This window comes from Microcaecilia unicolor, chromosome 8, assembly GCF_901765095.1.
Source record: "Microcaecilia unicolor chromosome 8, aMicUni1.1, whole genome shotgun sequence".
NCBI classification, from domain to species: domain Eukaryota; kingdom Metazoa; phylum Chordata; class Amphibia; order Gymnophiona; family Siphonopidae; genus Microcaecilia; species Microcaecilia unicolor.
This window is the reverse complement of record NC_044038.1, coordinates 185,995,743-186,016,624: the sequence shown is the minus strand read 5'-3', so window position 1 is coordinate 186,016,624 and position 20,882 is coordinate 185,995,743. Positions and strand designations below refer to the sequence as shown.

The following is a 20,882-nucleotide window of genomic DNA, read 5'->3' as shown; positions in this document are numbered from 1 at the left end:
CCAACGCTGCCACCTGCACCCGCAGGGAATTATAGGCCAAGCCTTTTTGTACACCTTCCTGCAAAAAGTCCAGAATCGGCGAGACAGGAGCCCGCATTGGAACAATGGCTCTGGAAGCACACCAAGACTCAAACAGGCACCAAATCCTGGCATAAGCCACGGAAGTGGACCGCTTGCGGGCTTGCAGGAGAGTGGAAATAACTTTATTGGAATAACCTATATCCCTCAATTGCGCCCTCTCAATAGCCATGCCGTAAGACCAAAGCGGCCGGCGTCCTCCATGGCTACCGGTCCCTGAGTCAACAGGTTCGGTACCAGAGGTAACGGCAGAGGAGCCTCCAGGAGCATCTGTCGGAGGTCTGCATACCAAGGTCTCCTTGGCCAATCCGGGGCGATGAGGACCACTTCTCCTGGGTGCAGCCGAATCCGCAAGAGCAGGCGCCCTATCAAGGGCCATGGGGGAAACACATCAAGTAGACCCGGAGGCCAGGGTTGAGCCAAGGCATCCAACCCCGCCGAGCGAGGATCTCTCCATCTGCTGAAGAAGCACGGGACTTTGGTATTGGCACTTGTCGCCATTAGATCCATCACGGGCTTGCCCCATTTGGCACAGATCTGCAGGAATACTTCGTCTGCCAGATTCCATTCTGCTGGATCGATCTGATGCTTGCTCAGATAATCGGCCTGCACATTGCTCTGACCTGCAATATGAGCTGCCAACAGACACTGAAGATGCAGCTCGGCCCAGTGGCAAATCAGTTCGGCCTGCGCGGCTAGTGCTCTGCACCTTGTTCCGCCTTGTCGATTTATATAGGCCACCGTTGTCGTGTTGTCCGACATCACTCTGACAGCCAATCCTTCCAGGGTCACTTGAAAGGCCAGAAGCGCCTGAAACACCGCTTTCAACTCTAGGCGGTTGATGGACCACTCCGACTCCTCAGGTGTCCATAGACCCTGGGCATGCTTCCCCTTGCAGTGTGCGCCCCAGCCCTTCAGGCTGGCATCTGTTACCACTGTTCCTCTGCTGACCAAGGGCACGTGAAGTGAACCCAGCAGAACGCCCCGGGCGGTACCTTCTAGCTTCACGGAAGCGAGGTCTGTACGAGGAGTGGACCGCCTGGCCCTTAGAGGAAGGCCTCTGCCTATCTTCGGGCAAGCGCTGGGGTTTTGGATCACCCAGGCCTTTCACAATTTTCTCTAACTCCTCACCAAATAGGAGAAGTCCTTGAAAAGGCTACTTCACCAACCTTTGCTTAGAGGCCATGTCCGCTGCCCAGTGTCATAGCCACAGACGACGGCGAGCCGCCACTGCTACTGCCATTTGTTTAGCCGAAGCTCTGACAAGGTCATAAAGGGCATCAGCCAGAAAGGACAAGGCCACCTCCATCCGCGGAGCCACATCCAAGAAGGGCTTCGCTCCATCTCCGGGCTGAGCCACTGCCTGTTGCAGCCAAGCTAGGCAGGCTCTCACAGCATAACAGCTGCATGCAGACGCCCGAACAGTGAGACCTGCAATTTCAAAGGACCGTTTCAACGCTGTTTCCAGCCTACGGTCTTGAACATCCTTCAGGGCAACACCTCCTTCAACAGGGAGGGTAGTTCTCTTTGTCACCGCAGTGACTAGGGCATCCACTGTAGGCATTTGAAAACGAGCCATATGTACCTCACGCAGAGGGTATAACTGCCCCATAGCCCTGGAAACTCTCAAAGGTCCCTCGGGGTCAGCCCACTGAGCCGAAACAAGCTCTAGGATGGAGTCATGCAAAGGGAAGGCCCGAGCAGCTTTCTTGGTACTAGCCATCCTGGGATTACCCGAGGAGGCCATGCCACTGTCAGGATCTTCAATCGAGAGGGCCTGCAGGGTATCTGAAATAAGCGCTGGCAGCTCATCACAGTGGAAAATCCTCACCGCGGAGGGATCATCCAGATCCTGTGGTAAATCCGCACCCGACTCTGGTTCCTCAGACCAAGAACGTCTGTCAGAGTTCTCCAAATCCTCACACCCCGACCACGGGGGGGGGGGGGGGGGGAAAGGTGCACCACAATCTGAAGGGGAATTAACCCTTCTGCGCTTATCTTTAGGCCAAGCATCCGGGAAAAAAGCCTCACTGGGCAGTCCCAGGCCAGAATCCATCGGGGGGGCAATCAGAGGAGCCTCAGGCGACCCTTGAGGAAGGGCTCTTTTCATCATGTATGCTTTATGCAGCAAAAGCACAAAATCCGGGGAGAAAATCTCACCCTGGGCACCCAAATCCTGTCCGGTGCTAGCCACTCCTGAAATAACCTCATCTTGAGGTGCCCCACCCGGCTCAGGTCTCTCCGTGTCCATGGAGGCCGCGCCATGCGGTGTAAGCAAAATGGCGCCCGCTGCCAGCTCAGAGCGGGAAGAAACATCGCTCGCCATGCTCAGGCCGGCTCCTACGTCAATACAGCACGATTTACAGAGCCCTGCTGCTGATTTGCGCTTGCCACAAGCGGAAACAGCGCTTTACATTGTCCGCAGCCATCGCCGAAAAACGGCGGTAAAATCCAAAATGGCGGTTTCACGCCAAAATCGCCCCGATCCCGGGCCCACCCCGGAGGAGTTGGAAAACACTCTTACCTCAAAGGGTCTAGTGTACAACTACGATCCTGCTGAAAATCAGGTCAAAAACCTCTGTTCCAGCGTCTCTGCGTTTAAAAACGCGACGCGACTTTTTTTTTTTTTTTTAAGCTGTGAGGAAAGCAGAGGTATTGAAGACTCCGGAGGCTCAGATGAGTGGGAAAGGCAGGGAAAGGGCGAACCTATATGCCTGCATCCACTGTTGGTGGGTAAGGACAGGGAAAGCAAGGCAATATGTCCACATCCACAGAGATGGGTAAGGCAGGGAAAGGGCTAACCTATGTGCCTTTAAAGTGAAGCTGCTATAGCCTCCAACACCCCGGTTAACAACTGGCAAGCCAGGAACCACCTCCCGGCAGATTTTTCTGGAGCTCGAACAAGCTGCAGCCACCCTGCTAAGGGAGATAGAGAATACTGAAGAGGCAGTGGAGCTAGCTGGCCAAGAGGGCACTGTGAAAGTTTGAGTGCTCTCTATCTCCCCTGCTGGTTGATGGACATAACCCATACGTAATGGCTTAATCTGCTTGATGACAAGGAAATGCCCCATAACTGCTGGTTAAACCGGATATTCAAATCAAGTCACTGAAATGGCCTGGCATTGAATGTCTGGGCTCAGCACCGACCGCAGGAGTTAGCTGTGCTTACTCCTGTGGTCTAAATATCAGGTCCACTGTCTTTAGCTCAAGATCCTTTAGCTTAACTCTCCTAAGAGAATCAAAGGGTGTTCTCTGCAGTGCTTCAAGGATCAAATTAATATTCCACTCTGGACAAACCAGTCAAAATTGAAGTTTCAAGTGGTTAACCTCTTTCAAAAACTGGAAATCAAGGGATGCACTCCCAAGGATGAGTCCTGCAGGTGTCCTCAAACCAGCAAGAGCTGCTACATGGACCCTCAGGGATTTCAAGGCCAGGTTTTAAAATCACCCTGGAGGAAGGCCAGAATATTAGCTAACAAAGATGGAAAAGGAAAAATAGCCCTTTTAAAAACCATGCCTCAGGAGGTCACGTGATGCGCTGGGAGCGGTAACAGCATAGCGGCTGAGCTCCGGGTCCCCGCTCCTCTTATTTCACGATAAATACCCGAATACAGCAGCAAAACCGGATTTAAAGTAAGATCCTGAACGTCGGAGCGTGTATGGAACATTTTTTGCTCCCCATGCCGGCTGGAACGTCCAAAAGAAGTGTAAAGGTGGAGAAGGGAAGGCTACCACCCTCGCCCGCGGAGCCCAAGATGGCGGACGGCGGGCGGGAAGAATTCTCAGAACGACAACTTACTCAGTTGACCACGGCAGTGGTGGAGGCCCTGGAACCGAGATTCCAATCGCTGGCAAACCAGCTGGGGAAGATGGATGCGAACGTGGCAGAGTTATCAAAACGAACCCACGAACTAGAACAGAGGGTATCGACTATAGAGGACACGTGCAACGTCAACCAGCCGCGAATGGCGGAAATGGAACAACAGCTCAGGTTGCAAGCAGAGAAAATGGAAGATCTTGAGAATCGAGCGCGACGCTCAAACCTGAGGCTGGTCGGCATTCCCGAATCGATCGCTGAGAAAAGTTTGGGTCCCCTTCTGGAAAAGTGGCTGCAGCAAGAATTTGCTCTATCGGATAGCAGTGGGGGTTTTTGCATTGAGAGAGCCCACAGGCTGGGGAGATTACAAACAGAGAAACAAAAACCCCGAGTGGTCATCATAAAAATCCACAACTATATACACAAAGAAGAGATCATGCAAGGATTTAAATCAAAAAGAGACACTCTACAATACAACGGAGGGCGAATTTTAATTTTTCCGGACTACTCTGCAGGCCTGCAGGAAAAGAGACGACGGTTCCACCCGGCATGCTCGGCATTGGCAGAGAAGAAAATTCGTTTTGCCCTGACATATCCAGCGATTCTCAAAATCCAGAAAGACGGGAAGTGGAGCTCTTTTACATCCGAGAAATTGGCCATGGATTATATAAATAGAGAGCTGGGTCAACAAGAGGCGGTTCCATGAACCATGATCTGGTGTGAGACTAACTGGATTTATCCGCGGGGACATACTGTCCTAAATAATTGGTGGACTTGAATACTAAGTATAGACAATTAGAATACGGTTTAACATTGAGTTTTTTGAAAGTTGAAGTAAGTAATGGGGTAAAGGGGAGCGGGGAACCCTCGCAAAAAGGTGACCTCGGTGACGACAAATTGGAGTCACACACCTATAGCTATGATAAAGGGTATAAGGGGGGAGACAATAAAGGTCTAGAACAAGTTACGTTGGGGCAAAGAAAAGGGCACGGGGTGGGTGGGGGAGTGGGTGGGACTGTGGGCTGCCATAATTATGAACACGGGGTGATACGCTGCGAAATCTTAACTAGGTGGGGAAGAGATAGGTTTCCTAAGAGCAATTGTGTGCCGGGGAAGGGCTGGGGCCCTGGCACTGACTTATATATAACTAAGGTTCTACTGATGGAACAACTTGTGTGTTGGCTCTTCTAACTTTAAAATAGTTACATGGAATGTGGGGGGAGTTTCCTCCCCAATAAAAAGGAGGAAGATCCTAACACACTTGAAGAGGATGGGAGTGGACATAGCCTGCATACAAGAGACAAGGCTTTCTGACGCAGAGCACCAGAAATTACAGAGAGATTGGGTGGGTCAAGTAGACTTTGTGTCATCGGGCAAGAGGAAAGGGGGAGTAGCGATCTTATACCGTAAACATCTGGTCTGTACATCTGAGGTTATAATGCGGGATGATAATGGGCGCTATCTGTTGGTCAAGCTAAAACTACAGGGGTCTGAAATATTCTTGTTATCTGTATATGCACCCACCCCCTCTACCCCAGATTTCTTTTCAGAATTATTGCGGGTCCTGTTGCCTTATAGGGATAAGAATTTGATAATTACTGGGGACATGAACACACTGATGAACCCAAGCATGGACTGCACAGGCAGTCGGAATGCCGGGGCTGGGAATCATGGGGACCGAGGGATCCTTCCCTCATTCATTACAGATATTGGGATGGTGGATATTTGGAGGTCCCTATATCCTGAGGTAAGGGATTACACTCACCGATCTCGGGCCCATGGGACTTGGGCCCGGTTAGATTATTTGTTTATATCAGGTCAACTTTTCTCAAAGGTAACAGCAGCTGGCATAGAACAGGAACTGATCTCAGATCACTCCCCAGTGTGGTTTCAGTTGACAGATCACTCAGGAAGTCGGGCAACTAGGACGTGGAGATTCCCCAATTACTTAATTAAAGATGTGGCTTTTGTGAAATTCTTACACCAAAAATGGGAGGAATTTTCATTACATAACCAGCAGCACAAATCTGACCCGACTTTGTTTTGGTGCACAGCAAAAGCTGTGATGAGGGGGGAAGTTCTTTCTTATGTAGCAGCGAGACGACGGAAAATAGCAGCTAGCATTATTAATTTATCGGGTCGGCTGGGGGGGGCCAAGCGCACATACTTAAACTCCCCGACTCAAGTTAACAGAGACAATTACGAGGCTCTTCAGGCCACCTTAAATTCACTAATACACGAGCAGACCCAAAGAGGCATAATATATCAAAAGTACAGATTACACAAACACGGCAATAGGCAAGGGAGTGTATTGGCAAAATTGGTCCGGCCATGGACCGGGAACCGTACTATCACGGCCCTGAGGAATAAAGAGGGAGAGCTTAGGAATAGAACAACTGACATTTTGCAAATTGTACAGGCATATTTTCAGGACCTATATAACTCAACTGGTCCGCCCCCACAACAAGTAGTAGAGGCACTTTTACTTAGGGCAGGGATGCCAAAGTTAACACCAGAAGCTCAGGAGCAATTAGCTCAGCCGATACAACCAAGAGAACTACAGAGGGCTATCGGTGGTTTGAAACATAATTCGGCGCCAGGGATTGACGGCTTCTCCGGAGAGTTTTATAAAATACTACAACTGGACCTCATTCCGATTTTGCTAGATTATTTTCAGGAAGTGACAGAGAGAGGGGAGTTCCCGAAACATGAAAATACGGCCCTAATCACGTTGCTACCAAAGCCCGGGAAAGTAGCAACTGATCCTGATTCCTACCGCCCAATATCGCTCATCAATGTAGATATTAAACTACTTGCCAAGATTCTGGCCAACAGATTGGCAGAACATATTCCAGCTTTGGTAGGCCCTGCACAGGTGGGATTTGTACCCAAGCGCCACTCAGTTTCACACATTCGAAAGATCCTCCTTGCTATGGCAAGTTGTAAAAGCAACAATTGACCCCCTCATGCTAGTGAGCTTAGACGCCTCTAAGGCATTTGACCACGTCAATTGGGGATATCTGCTACAACTACTGGAATGGGTGGGATTCCCGGGAGAAGCCATGCAAATTATTAGGGCGCTTTATGCAGGACTGGGGGCACAGATTATAGCAAATGGACATCGATCGGAGTGGTTCCCCGTCAAGAGAGGAACGAGGCAGGGATGTCCCTTGTCCCCGTTCCTGTTTGATTTATCATTGGAACCCCTGATACGGCTCTTAAATGGATCTGGAGAGATTAAAGGAGTGCAGTTGAGAGGGGTGGAGGTCAAAACCTTAGCGTATGCAGATGATATCCTTCTGGTTTTGCGAGACCCCCGGCCCTCACTGCAAAGAGCCTTAGAGCTTCTGAGGGAATATGGTGAGCTATCGGGCTTTTCTTTAAATCTACAGAAGTCTTGTGCTTTAGCAATGGATGAAGTTGTTCGCGAGAGGTGGCAGGGAACCTTTCCGTTGCAATGGGCAGACCAGGCTTTAAAGTATTTAGGAATAATGATACCACGGGATATGTCCTCCCTGTACAGAATTAACGTAGGTCCCATGATGGAAAGTACGAAACACAGATTATCTCTGTGGCAGACCTTACCTCTATCTCTATGGGGGCGCATTGCTCTCTTTAATATGCTTATAGCCCCGAGATGGCTCTATCTTTTTCAGCAGCTACCCCTGTACTTGAAAGGAAAGGACGAAAAAGCCCTGGACAGGCAGATTCAGAGGTTCTTATGGAAAGGGAAACGCCCCAGATTGCCAATGACAGTGATCACAACCCCGAGGGAGCAGGGGGGGATGGGACTCCTGAGCGTGCGAAACTTAGCAATGGCCAGTGCGATGCGTCATATTAACGATTGGTATCGGGGTACACAAGAGTTCTCTGTCACTGAGGTGGAGACATCTATCTTTCCGGAGATACACTTCAGTTATTTATTACACTCAGGCAACCGATTACCTACACGAGCGTTTCAGAAGCACCCCCTGTTGCAATCCCTTAGGAACACCTGGCGGTGGGTGTGTAGGAAACATTATTTTACGGCAAAAACCACTCCTCTACTGCCTATTATGAACAATCCCGACTTCCCACCGGGACAGGGGAGCAGCATCTTCAGACAATGGGCAGCGAGGGGTATCCTCTATTTGTCACACGTAGTCGATGAAGAAGGGAAAATAAAAACCCTTCCGACACTGGTGGAGGAATTTGGGATACAGGGAGGTAATTACTTTGAACATCTTCAGTTGAAACATTACATAGCATCCCTGAAGTGGACTGACCTCACAGAGGATGTAATAGACACTCTTAGGGAGACATACTCACTGGGCGCCCAGTTGTCAGTCCCCCTCAGGTTCCATCACCAGCAATTAAAGGATTCCACCTCTGAAATAGACTATGTGCGCTTGGCCCAAGATTGGTCAACAGACCTGGAAGCTGCAATCACGACCGACATATGCAAGGACTTTATAAAAAAACTGTATGGGTTGCAAGTATCGGTCATACAGTGCGAGAGACTATACAGATTCTTATTAAGAACATATATACCTCCTAAGAGGGCAGCACGTATGATAGAGTCTTGTGATGGGACCTGTCCTAGGTGTGGTAGTGGGGAGGCTGGTATTGGGCATATGTTTTGGCTGTGTCCCTTGGTAAAGGAATTCTGGGGCGAGATCACTCAAACATTACAACAGATGTGGGGGTGCACAGTGATCTGTGATCCCCTCCTATTGTTTTATAAATATAAATTCTCGGGATTGCCACCCCAGGGGTTCAGGCGCTTTGTGTGTTTGGCGACACTATATGGGATCTCCACCATTTTGAAGTTTTGGTTGTCTGACTCGAAACCTCCAGTGGTATACTGGAGAACACAGTTACTTTATCAGATGAAACTTGAGAGATGTGGCATCCACTCCCTGGATACTGAATCGGGTGAGAAATTTCGCATGCAATGGGAACCGTTGTGGCTGACCTTGCCTTCCAGAGGTCGCAGCTATATCTTGAATATCTAAGCAGCTCACTAGGGGAAGGGGAGGGGGGCACGGGGGGACTGTCACATGGGAAATACGATTTATTACTTGTGCAACCTTCAAGGTCAAGATGTACTTCCATGCAAAGACATTATATCTTGCTAATAATTTAGGGAGGGGAGGGGATGGGTAGTTCTGAAAATGTTAAATGTGATGATGCATAGACAAGTGTAAATCTGACTTAAGGTAGATACTGATATACACATTGTACTGAGATTGGAAGATTGTATTATTTACTGTTTGTGCGATGTCATCAATAAAAATTATTAAACATAAAAACCATGCCTCAAATACTCTCTAAAGTCTTATATACGAACATTTTGTAGCCTGAAGTAAGGTTGTAATAACTTTGGCATACCTTTCCTCTTCAATCTTGACATTTCAGAGCTAAGTCATAAGACCAAAAGAAGACGATCTTAAGAGAAAACCCTTGTGAAGAAGAAGATACAGTGGTCAATACACCTGAAGGTGAATCAGGTCTATATACCAGTGTCTCCTGGGCCAATCTGGAACCATCAAAGTAATGTGACCCAGATAGATTGCAATCTGTCAAAGCACTCTACCTACCACTGGCAAGGGACGAAACAGAAAATAGTATGTACTCCGCCACAGCTGAAGTAAATCATTCAATCCTTCTGAATCATTCAGTCATTCTCTTTTTACCAACTGAATACTTTGGCATTTCACCTTGTAGCCATAAGAGCCAGAATGGAAAGACCCTACGTTCACAAGATGAAGGAAATAGCTTCCTTAGAGAGTTCCCACTCTCCCAGAAGTTCCTGCTGAGGTAATCTGTCTGACAATTCAACACTTCTGCAATGTGTACAGCTGACAACAACTCCACATTCTTCATTGCCCACTGGAAAAGATGGGCCTTCAGCGCCAAGGGAGCACACCAAGTTTCCCTTTGTCTGTTGATATGGATGGATTTGATATCCACCTTTCAGTGGTACAACCAAAGCAGTTTACATTTCATCTCTCTCTATATATAGTATATATCTATATGTATATCACTTGTTTCACGGTCAGAAAACACCCTCCCTGGTTACCCCTGAAACAGAATGGCACATGCTACTAGTGCTCTGAAAAATCCTCAGTGATTGATCAAAATGCTTCTCTGGAGGTCCACTTGCCCTGAGCTGTGTGAAGATGGCAATGAGGCCTCCAATTGGAAAGACTGGTATCCGTGGTTACTACTATCCACTCCGGGGCTGTTAGAGGGACTCCTTACTGAAGACTGCGAAATTGGAGTCACCAGCTCATGCTGGATTTTCTCCAGAAGGTCCGAGGCAGGTGACAATCATGGGAGATCAATGACTCAGAAGAGATTGCTGAGAGGTCTTATGCTCACTCTAGCCCAAAATACACTGCCATCTGTCCCAAAACTTGCCAGTACTCCCATGCTCAGTGACATTGAAGCAAATTATTGGTGTGCTGGTTATGATAGAAACTCATAAGCCCAAACTGTTGGAAAAATGTCCTTTACATCAGGGTCAGGTATGCTGGTAACCCAAGCAATATCCATAAGTGCTGCTGAACTATCTCCCTGAAATCCAGAGTCACCCACAGAGCTTGGGCAGGGACTGCCCTCTAAATCATCTGCTGGACAGGATGAATACTGAGCCCTGTCCTGAGGCTTCTCACTTAGCACTGCAGCGGAGCAGCACTTTACAGCTTCAGCCAGCACCACCAATTTGTGGTTCAAAATAAACCAGCCAACTAATGGCTCAAAAGCAGGACTGGAACTAATATAGCACAAAAGTACTCACTGCTTCCTCTTCTTTTGGACATTACAACAAAAGCAAGCTTCAGCAAGCAGATGTTCTTCACACACTATTTATTTTTAACTGGCAACAGAAAAGGAAGGAGTCATCAGAAAAAGGAGGATTTGGGGGGGGGGGGGGGTGGAGAATGAGAGAGATCAACTCAGCACTATAACCATGTATACCCCCATAAAAAGGCAAGCAGCCAGAAGCCTTTCCCCCAGTTCAACAAAATCAGGAATACTGGATCAGGAGCAAGCCTCAATAGAACAATCCAGGAGCTGCACAGGCTGAACAGGGAATCAACTTTCACCTGCTGGAGATAGAGCAATACTAAATTGGATGAGCTGCACAGTGCCCTTTAGGGCAGAGTTCTGTACTCTGTCTCCACCTGCTGGTGGATGGGCACAAACTTGCACGTTCTGGACTGGTCTGTTGAGGATGCTAAGGAAACATGCTTAAGGTTGTTACAGAATAAGGTTCTGTGAGCTTCAACACTCACCTCTCTACTGAACATAGTAACATCAGCTTCTGAATCAGCCTCTGCCTCTTCCTCTACTAGGCTGCGCTCCAAAAATGATTGGATGGATGGTGTACACAGCTTCAGGGGTGGGGCTTGAACAAGCTAAAAAACAAACAGGCAGAGAAAAAGATTTTTTACTAACACCTAAAGAGCCCTCTTTCCTATGTCTAAACAAACATGCCTTAACACCCACCACTTCCCCTTGCTCACCTGACTAGCTATGGCAGAAAACTTTAAGGCATAGAGTGTTTCATCGTACATGGATGCACACTGGTTGATATTCACAATCATGCAAGACCTGCCATGGCCAGTGAAAAATGCCTGGAATATGCGTGTCAGCTTGCTGTCCCGGAAGGGGACTACATTCTGCCTCATCCTGAGGGAAAAAAAAGATGCTATCAGAATGATTCAAATTCACCTTTCATTTTTCATGATAGTTTACTCCCGATGGAATTCCATGCAAAACTAGATTTGCACACAATTCTATATTTTCCTTGTAGAATTCTGCACGGGTACCAGGAACTATCAGCAAAGGCATCAGCCTGCCAGCCCAGAACCAGCAGTCAGCAGCTGAAGTACAAAGTAAAGAGGCTACGGTGGCAGGGCAAGTCAGATCTGGAAAGAAGAGGCTGCATCTGCAGGCACTAGACGTGGAGCACCAGGATCAGCCCATGTGGCTAGAATGAGAAGAGGTGGAGTGGGGGAAGAGAGCAAGAGTATGTAGGAAAAGGGTAGGAGGGAAAGAATGCCAAGATACCTTGGAACAGGTTAATTCTGTTTGCTTTGATTTAATTTGGTTAGCTTATCAGCCACATCTAAGGAACTGAGATTACTTATGTAACTCAAAAGTCTCTCTCTTTCTAAGTTTAAATGCAATTTCCCAGCAAGTAATATACTCACCAGTGAAGTTTTCTTCGTCTCTACAAGTCCTCTCAGAGAACCTCTTCAGAACGGGGAGCAACTGAGTTCTGGTTTACTTATGTGCCTGTGTTTCTAAGCCTCTCTCTAATTGCTCCAAATCAACAGGATATAGATGAAACCATGAACTGTTATCATGTAAATTATTTATATATAGCCTCATACGTCCAGGGTACCTTTAAATAGATTTAGGACACCACTGACTGACATTCATCATTGGCTACCTCCACCAACCAAACACTGCAGAGAAAAACTCTCCTATTTACATCTAATCATGAGAGAAAAATCTGCAATGTTTAGGCATATGGGAAAACATCAATTTAATAAATCTACAGTTCAAATGTTCATCAGATCCTAAATATGACCCAAAAAAAACTTTTATAAAGGGTCTAAAAGAAGAAAAAAAAATGTAATACTGAAAAAATCCAAAAACAAACAGCCAGGTTAAACAGTTCTGTGTATACACTTAACTTAGTTTTGTTCCAAGAAGCTCAATCGCTGTTTAATTCTCTTTTCATATCCATGGCTGTGACCTATTTATAGTCCACGTTTTGTTCCAACTCTTTCTTATTCCTCGACAGAATTAGGATTCCCACTGTTTCGTTCTCTTCATCAGGAGAAAAAATAAGAAAGCATCATACATTTCTCTTCATATCTATACAGACACAAAATGGCGAATGTTTAAATAGCACGCCAAGAGAGAGACTCCTCCTCCCACTGACATCATTCAAAACTTCTCTATTCTAGACCAATCAGTAGAAAGCAGCCCATTCCATCGGGCCATTCAGTCCATTAGGGCTGACAGTTTGCAATCGATAAATCCACCTCTGCTCCTTTTGATGTAGTACTCTTGAAATATCGCCCCGTCTGCCATTATTAATCACTTGCTCAATGATTATGCATTTAAGTTGCTCAAAAGCATGTTTCATCTCATAGCAATGTTTGGCTAGGGGCATCTGAATTTTACCAGTTTGAATACTGTGCTTATGTTCACTCAAACGGGTTTTAAACATGCGTTTTGTCTGACCAATATATCTAAAACCACAAGGGCATGTAATCATGTAGATTACTCCTTTAGAAGTACAATCTGTACAATTCTTCAACGGAATCCATTGATCTCTAATAGGATCCCAAAATTGATCCACCTCCTCCATAACGTCACACATAATACACTTCTTACATTTAAAGTGACCTACGAGGGTAGGTTTTTTATTTGTCCAGATGTCCGAATGGCATAATATATCCGACAAATTTGCCCTTCTCGAGTATGACACCATACATTTTTGTTCTGCAAAAATATTATGTGTAGTTAAGATGTTCCAATGTTTATAGATAATGTTGGTAATTTTCGGAGATAGAGATGTATACTGCATAATACAAGGAGTATTTCGTTTTTCTATTTTTTTGTTGTTTGGATTCTAGCAAGAACTCTCTGTGATTAAAGAGGGCTCTCTTGTATGCATGTTTAACAATACGTTTCGGATAACCTCTCTCATATAATTTCTCTTTTAATTGTATGGTCGATTTTTTATATTTCTCCGAGGAATCACATATACGCCTATAGCGCAAAAATTGAGCAAATGGGAGATTATTACGAATATGGATCGGATGCATACTGTCATATTTCAATAAAGAATTCCTATCTGTGGGTTTAGTAAAAATATCAGATTCCAATTTGCCCCCCACTTTTGTGATCTTTACATCTAGAAAATGAATTTCAGTCCTGTGTGCTATATATTGGAACTTAATGGTTGGATGACACACATTTAAATCACCAATGAATTTATCCAACATCATTTCATCTGCTTCCCAGATCATAAACACGTCGTCTATGAACCTCCACCAACAGGATACATATTTAAACAGGGGTAATTTGTAGATAACATATTTTTCCAAATTATCCATAAAAATATTAGCCACTGCCGGGGCAAATGCAGCACCCATTGCTATGCCCGTAAGTTGTAAAAACAGTTCTCCATTAAAAATGAAATAATTATTATGCAGAGCAAGTTCGAACAGCTGCATCAAAAATTTAGTGGGAACCGTAACTGGTCTAGGTCTACTTTCCAGGGCTAATTCTATGGCTTCCATAGCCTCCTGTTGAGGAATAGCTGTATATAACGACTGCACGTCCAAAGTAACTAAAATGCCTGAAACATTTCCCTTAGATAGATCTTCCATTTTATTCAAAAAGTGTGTAGTATCTTTGACATAGGAAGAAATGTCAGGAACTAGCGGGGATAAAAAGCCATCCAGATATTTACACACCCGCTCTAAAAGGGAGTCACGTGCCGCTACTATCGGTCTACCTGGAGTGTGTGTGAGAGACTTATGCACTTTTGGAAGCAGATAAAAAATAGGAATTTTTGCATTTATATGATGTAAATAGGTCTTTTCATTTTTCGACAAAAAACCATATTGACATGCATCTTCAGTGATGATTCGTATCTTAAATAGCAGATCCTCAGTAGGATCTTTTTGTAATTTACAGTAAGTCTCTTCATCTAACAACTGGCGATATGCTTCTTTAGTATAATCTTGTTTACTCCATATCACCACCGCTCCTCCTTTATCTGCCCGGCGTATTACAATATCCTCCTCACATGACAGAGATCGAATTGCTTCTCTTTCATGTTTAGTAATATTCTGCCGTTGAAAACCCTGCTCATGTTCTAATTTATCCAGGTCTTTTAATACGTGTCTATAAAACGTATCAATTACTGGATCCATAGGACCAGGAGGCAGCTATTTACTCTTTTGATAAACTTTAGAAAAAGACCTGTTTTCATATTCTTTTTCACCAAAGAATACACGCAATTGTAAAGATCTAATAAATTTAGCTAAATCCACTCTCGTTTGAAAAGGGTCATGATAGAAAGAAGGAACAAATGTAAGGCCCTTGCCCAATACTTGTAACTGAATATCTGAAAATTGTTTATTAGTGAGATTAATTATAGGGAGTCGTCCCTCTTTCGTTGTTTCCCTCTCGCTCTGCCTGGATCGAACGATACCACTGTTCTCCCTCGGTTTCGTCTTGATCCTCTTCGTCGTGTTCTTGTTCTTAAATTTAACGCCCCCGTTTTTTCAGTGGAGTCATCCTCACCACTAGATGTATTAGAAGATAATTCCCCTCTTTTAGAGTTATCACCTTGTGCTGAATCCTGAGTCTTCATCCATAAATAAATGAAACCATAGAATTAGCCCTGGAAAGTAGACCTAGACCAGTTACGGTTCCCACTAAATTTCTGATGCAGCTGTTCGAACTTGCTCTGCATAATAATTATTTCATTTTTAATGGAGAACTGTTTTTACAACTTACGGGCATAGCAATGGGTGCTGCATTTGCCCCGGCAGTGGCTAATATTTTTATGGATAATTTGGAAAAATATGTTATCTACAAATTACCCCTGTTTAAATATGTATCCTGTTGGTGGAGGTTCATAGACGACGTGTTTATGATCTGGGAAGCAGATGAAATGATGTTGGATAAATTCATTGGTGATTTAAATGTGTGTCATCCAACCATTAAGTTCCAATATATAGCACACAGGACTGAAATTCATTTTCTAGATGTAAAGATCACAAAAGTGGGGGGCAAATTGGAATCTGATATTTTTACTAAACCCACAGATAGGAATTCTTTATTGAAATATGACAGTATGCATCCGATCCATATTCGTAATAATCTCCCATTTGCTCAATTTTTGCGCTATAGGCGTATATGTGATTCCTCGGAGAAATATAAAAAATCGACCATACAATTAAAAGAGAAATTATATGAGAGAGGTTATCCGAAACGTATTGTTAAACATGCATACAAGAGAGCCCTCTTTAATCACAGAGAGTTCTTGCTAGAATCCAAACAACAAAAAATAGAAAAACGAAATACTCCTTGTATTATGCAGTATACATCTCTATCTCCGAAGATTACCAACATTATCTATAAACATTGGAACATCTTAACTACACAATATTTTTGCAGAACAAAAATGTATGGTGTCATACTCGAGAAGGGCAAATTTGTCGGATATATTATGCCATTCGGACATCTGGACAAATAAAAAACCTACCCTCGTAGGTCACTTTAAATGTAAGAAGTGTATTATGTGTGACGTTATGGAGGAGGTGGATCAATTTTGGGATCCTATTAGAGATCAATGGATTCCGTTGAAGAATTGTACAGATTGTACTTCTAAAGGAGTAATCTACATGATTACATGCCCTTGTGGCTTTAGATATATTGGTCAGACAAAACGCATGTTTAAAACCCGTTTGAGTGAACATAAGCACAGTATTCAAACTGGTAAAATTCAGATGCCCCTAGCCAAACATTGCTATGAGATGAAACATGCTTTTGAGCAACTTAAATGCATAATCATTGAGCAAGTGATTAATAATGGCAGACGGGGCGATATTTCAAGAGTACTACATCAAAAGGAGCAGAGGTGGATTTATCGATTGCAAACTGTCAGCCCTAATGGACTGAATGGCCCGATGGAATGGGCTGCTTTCTACTGATTGGTCTAGAATAGAGAAGTTTTGAATGATGTCAGTGGAAGGAGGAGTCTCTCTCTTGGCGTGCTATTTAAACATTCGCCATTTTGTGTCTGTATAGATATGAAGAGAAATGTATGATGCTTTCTTATTTTTTCTCCTGATGAAGAGAACGAAACAGTGGGAATCCTAATTCTGTCGAGGAATAAGAAAGAGTTGGAACAAAACGTGGACTATAAATAGGTCACAGCCATGGATATGAAAAGAGAATTAAACAGCGATTGAGCTTCTTGGAACAAAACTAAGTTAAGTGTATACACAGAACTGTTTAACCTGGCTGTTTGTTTTTGGATTTTTTCAGTATTAATTACATTTTTTTTTCTTCTTTTAGACCCTTTATAAAAGTTTTTTTTGGGTCATATTTAGGATCTGATGAACATTTGAACTGTAGATTTATTAAATTGATGTTTTCCCATATGCCTAAACATTGCAGATTTTTCTCTCATGATTAGATGTAAATAGGAGAGTTTTTCTCTGCAGTGTTTGGTTGGTGGAGGTAGCCAATGATGAATGTCAGTCAGTGGTGTCCTAAATCTATTTAAAGGTACCCTGGACGTATGAGGCTATATATAAATAATTTACATGATAACAGTTCATGGTTTCATCTATATCCTGTTGATTTGGAGCAATTAGAGAGAGGTTTAGTTTCTGATAGTGATATTGCTCTACGCAGTTGGAATTGGTTTGCCTGTGTTTCTAAGGCAATGTCCACTAACACATCTTTGATAATTCATGCTTGAACCAGTGTGCCAGAAGGGCCCATTTCAACTTTTCTTTAATCAGTCACTATAGTTTAATTGACCGATAACTGAATAGCACAGCATTTTTCTTGCTTCATAACAGAAAGACCCTTAGCAAAACGTTCTCTGTTTTGTGTTTTTCCTTATTTTTTTTTTTTGTTACATTTGTACCCCGCGCTTTCCCACTCATGGCAGGCTCAATGCGGTTTACATGGGGCAATGGAGGGTTAAGTGACTTGCCCAGAGTCACAAGGAGCTGCCTGTGCCTGAAGTGGGAATCGAACTCAGTTCCTCAGGACCAAAGTCCACCACCCTAACCACTAGGCCACTCCTTATTTTTTGTAAAATTGTTAGTCAAACTAACCAACCACTTCTGAAGCCAAGTTCTGCCCAAAATAGACCTCCTTGCTATCCTACAACTTACTTATGTTGCTGGTTCTGCCGCAGTACGCTGATGCACCGGCCTAATGTGTGCAATGAAGTGTTAATGTTGTTTGCCTCCTTCATTCTTTCTCCACATCTTTGATCTTTGCAGCGCTCTGATCCAGCCAAGTCACAGAGAGACAGTCTGAAAAAAAGAAAAGGTAACAGAGCAACAACAGTTGCTAACTAGCTTTACACCCCTTTCCCCCTCTCCCCTGAGTTGTTAAGCCCCTTCTATAGTCAAGAGGGTGTTCTGTCAACTTTCAAACTTACTCGCTGATTCTGGGATCCAACTCAGATCCTCCCTGTAAATGCAGAATCCGGATAGAAAAGATGCTGTGACTGTCAGAAAAATATAAGAATAACTAAGTGAATTTTCTGATAATCAGGTTCAGTTCTGTGTTCCCCTTCCTTAATTTTTCCTCCAACGTAAGCAAGAAATACAATTTCTCAACCTTGCTTTCATACCTTCTACTGGAACTCTGATTGAGATGAGTGCTGGCAAAGCTTTGATTCTTCCGTCCAATCTTCAACATTTTCCATGCCTCCTCCGCATTGCACACATTAATCCAGGTCAGGTCTGGGAATAAAAAAGTTATGCTGCAACACTGCAAACCATTAGCCCCACTACATTTGCTTACTAAACAGCCACCCCCCCCTCCCCACACTTCTTTCCCTATAGTCCACCATCCCTCCCCTACACTCACACCATACATTGCCTTCTTTCCTAGTTCCCTATAGATCTCTCTACCTTTGACGTAAGGGTTTCCATTCTTGTCCTCAGAGAGTCGCAGGGCTGTCCTCTTACGGTTAGGGCCACAGGGAATCTGTTCCAGTAAGTCATATAGAAATTCGTTGTAGATTTCGAAGAAGGAGACCCAGACAGAGAACTGTGTCTCCCCTATGTCCTGGAGCACAGTGTCATCAGGATCAGTCCATCGAGAAGCAGAGTCTGAGAGACAAAGTTGCAGCTTGAAAACTGCTCACACTTCTTTAACTTTAGTCTTCATTATGCACATTCTTCTTTAACTGGGACCTGAAAGCACTCTGACACTAAGAGGAGAATCAGCACAACCATGCAACTGCTGGTTACTCCGTTTAACCCATAATCACCAGGTGTTCTGTTCCCTCTAGGAACTGTTATACCACTGAAAGAGTTTAGGTGGCATAACAGCTCCCGTGTTGGGTTGGAGAAACACCCATCCCCTATTTCCTCCACTCAAGATCAAAAGGAATTATATTGGATCAATACAGCAAGATTTCATTTATCTATTTGAGTTTACCACAATGCAGACCTGGCATGTAACAGAACCCCCCACCCCCCCAAACAGCAACCAAAGCAGAAGTGGGGTACAGCATTTCTAAGCTTGCTGGCACAAAGATGCACCTTCTAGCTGGCTGCCCGTCTGCTGGACAGAGGAGAATCCAGCAATGCCACTGTCAGAATGGGCACTAAGGTTCTTCTTCAGAGGAGTCAGCATATCCTCCTGTAAAGAAGGACAATAAAAGAATGATTGTTAGGTAGTCATTACGCACAGAGAAAGATGAAGCTCATCTATATCAAATGATATAGATGAGAAGAGAATTATCAAATGACTAAATCTGGCAAATCTCTTGAATTTAAGTAGTTAAATGTAGCCTGTCAATGAGAGGAACATTTTAAATCAATATTTAACATGAAGATCTGAAGCCTAAGAAACTGCGGCACAGAAGAGGAGGTCGGATTGGCCTGACCTGTTGTGCACCTGATGTGGTTTTTTTTTTTTTTTTCCAGTTTCTGATGTTTGAGTAGCCTGCATGTAATGTTATGTGAGTTGGTGGCATGGGGGAGTTTTTGTAATAGGATGTATTTCTTTTTTTCTTCTTCTTTTCTCCCCCTCTTTTTAGTACTGGGTTGTGTGGGGATTGCAAAGTGTGAGGATGTCTGGGAATATGTATGGTTGAAGTAAAAGGGTGACAGAGAAAGAGGGTAAATTACTTATCTTAATTAGGTGGGGAGGGAGCTCACGTGATTTGGCTCTGATAGGGCTATGAAGGGTAGATTAGGGACTGGGTTTGGGGGGAAAGGGAGGGGGGGAGATGGGCAAGGAGATGTCTGGGGAACACATGGAAGAGGACCGACTGGACTGGAAGGATGTGGGGAGGGTACTCAAGGGCTGGGGGGCACTCTCCGGGGTTTTTGAATTGGTTTTGCTTTATAAGGAACATCGAAGAATCCTAAATTAATATTATCGTTGGACGTTATCTGTGTGACATTGGACTCCTTGTAACTCATGAACTAAATAAAGGGTATCAGTTTTTTGGGGGGGATGGGAAAGAGGGGGGAGAAGGAAGGGGGGGAAGGGGAGTTGTAGAGGTTGAAAGAGGAGAAGAGTAGCATTGTTAATGTCTAACATCTGTACAGATGAATCCTCTCGGTAGATTGTTCATTTCATGTGTGTATTGTTACTTACTGGAAACCTAATAAAAATGAGTTAAACATAAGGAACATCGAAGAGTACTGGGTGTACGGCTTCACTTAAAGTTCTCTCGTGGAATGTAGGGGGGGGGTCACTTCGTCCATTAAACGTACCAAGGTATTGCAAGCATTGCAAAGGCAGTGGGCAGATGTGGTGCTCCTGCAGGAGACGCATTTGTCCTCGGGAGAACATGTAAAATTTAAGCAAGTTGGGTGGGATCTTTGGTGGAGGCCCCAGCAGTAGGCAGGAAAGCAGGGGTCCTGATTCTTTTTCGCAAGGGCATTCCGCTCCAGCTTAAATCAGTTAAGGCGGATCCAGATGGGAGGTGGGTTTTAGCAGAAGTAGAGATTGCAGGTCGCCCTTTAGTATTCTGTAATGTATATGCCCCCAATGTCTTCAGTGGCAGCTTCTTCCAGGCTTTGATTAGGAGACTGTCTCCGTACGCAGGGGGGGAACTGATTTTAGGAGGAGATTTTAATTTAGTGTTTGATCCTTTAATAGATCGCTCCAGTCCGGGTGTCCAGAGTTCGGGGGAAGGAAGCAAGACATTATCATCTTTATGTAAAGCGTTAGAGCTGGTTGATGTGTGGAGGCT

General features: G+C 44.6%; 1 protein-coding gene across 1 annotated transcript in view; it reads right to left on the bottom strand.

The window, feature by feature from the left end:
* KIF20A (kinesin family member 20A) overlaps window positions 1-20,882 on the bottom strand; it is a 213,670-nt gene that overhangs the window by 86,214 nt on the left and 106,574 nt on the right. The window contains 7 exon segments of the mRNA XM_030211810.1: window positions 11,173-11,295; window positions 11,404-11,569; window positions 17,830-17,973; window positions 18,102-18,170; window positions 18,297-18,408; window positions 18,580-18,780; window positions 19,216-19,315. Of these exon segments, the coding sequence (XP_030067670.1) occupies window positions 11,173-11,295; window positions 11,404-11,569; window positions 17,830-17,973; window positions 18,102-18,170; window positions 18,297-18,408; window positions 18,580-18,780; window positions 19,216-19,315 (915 nt within the window).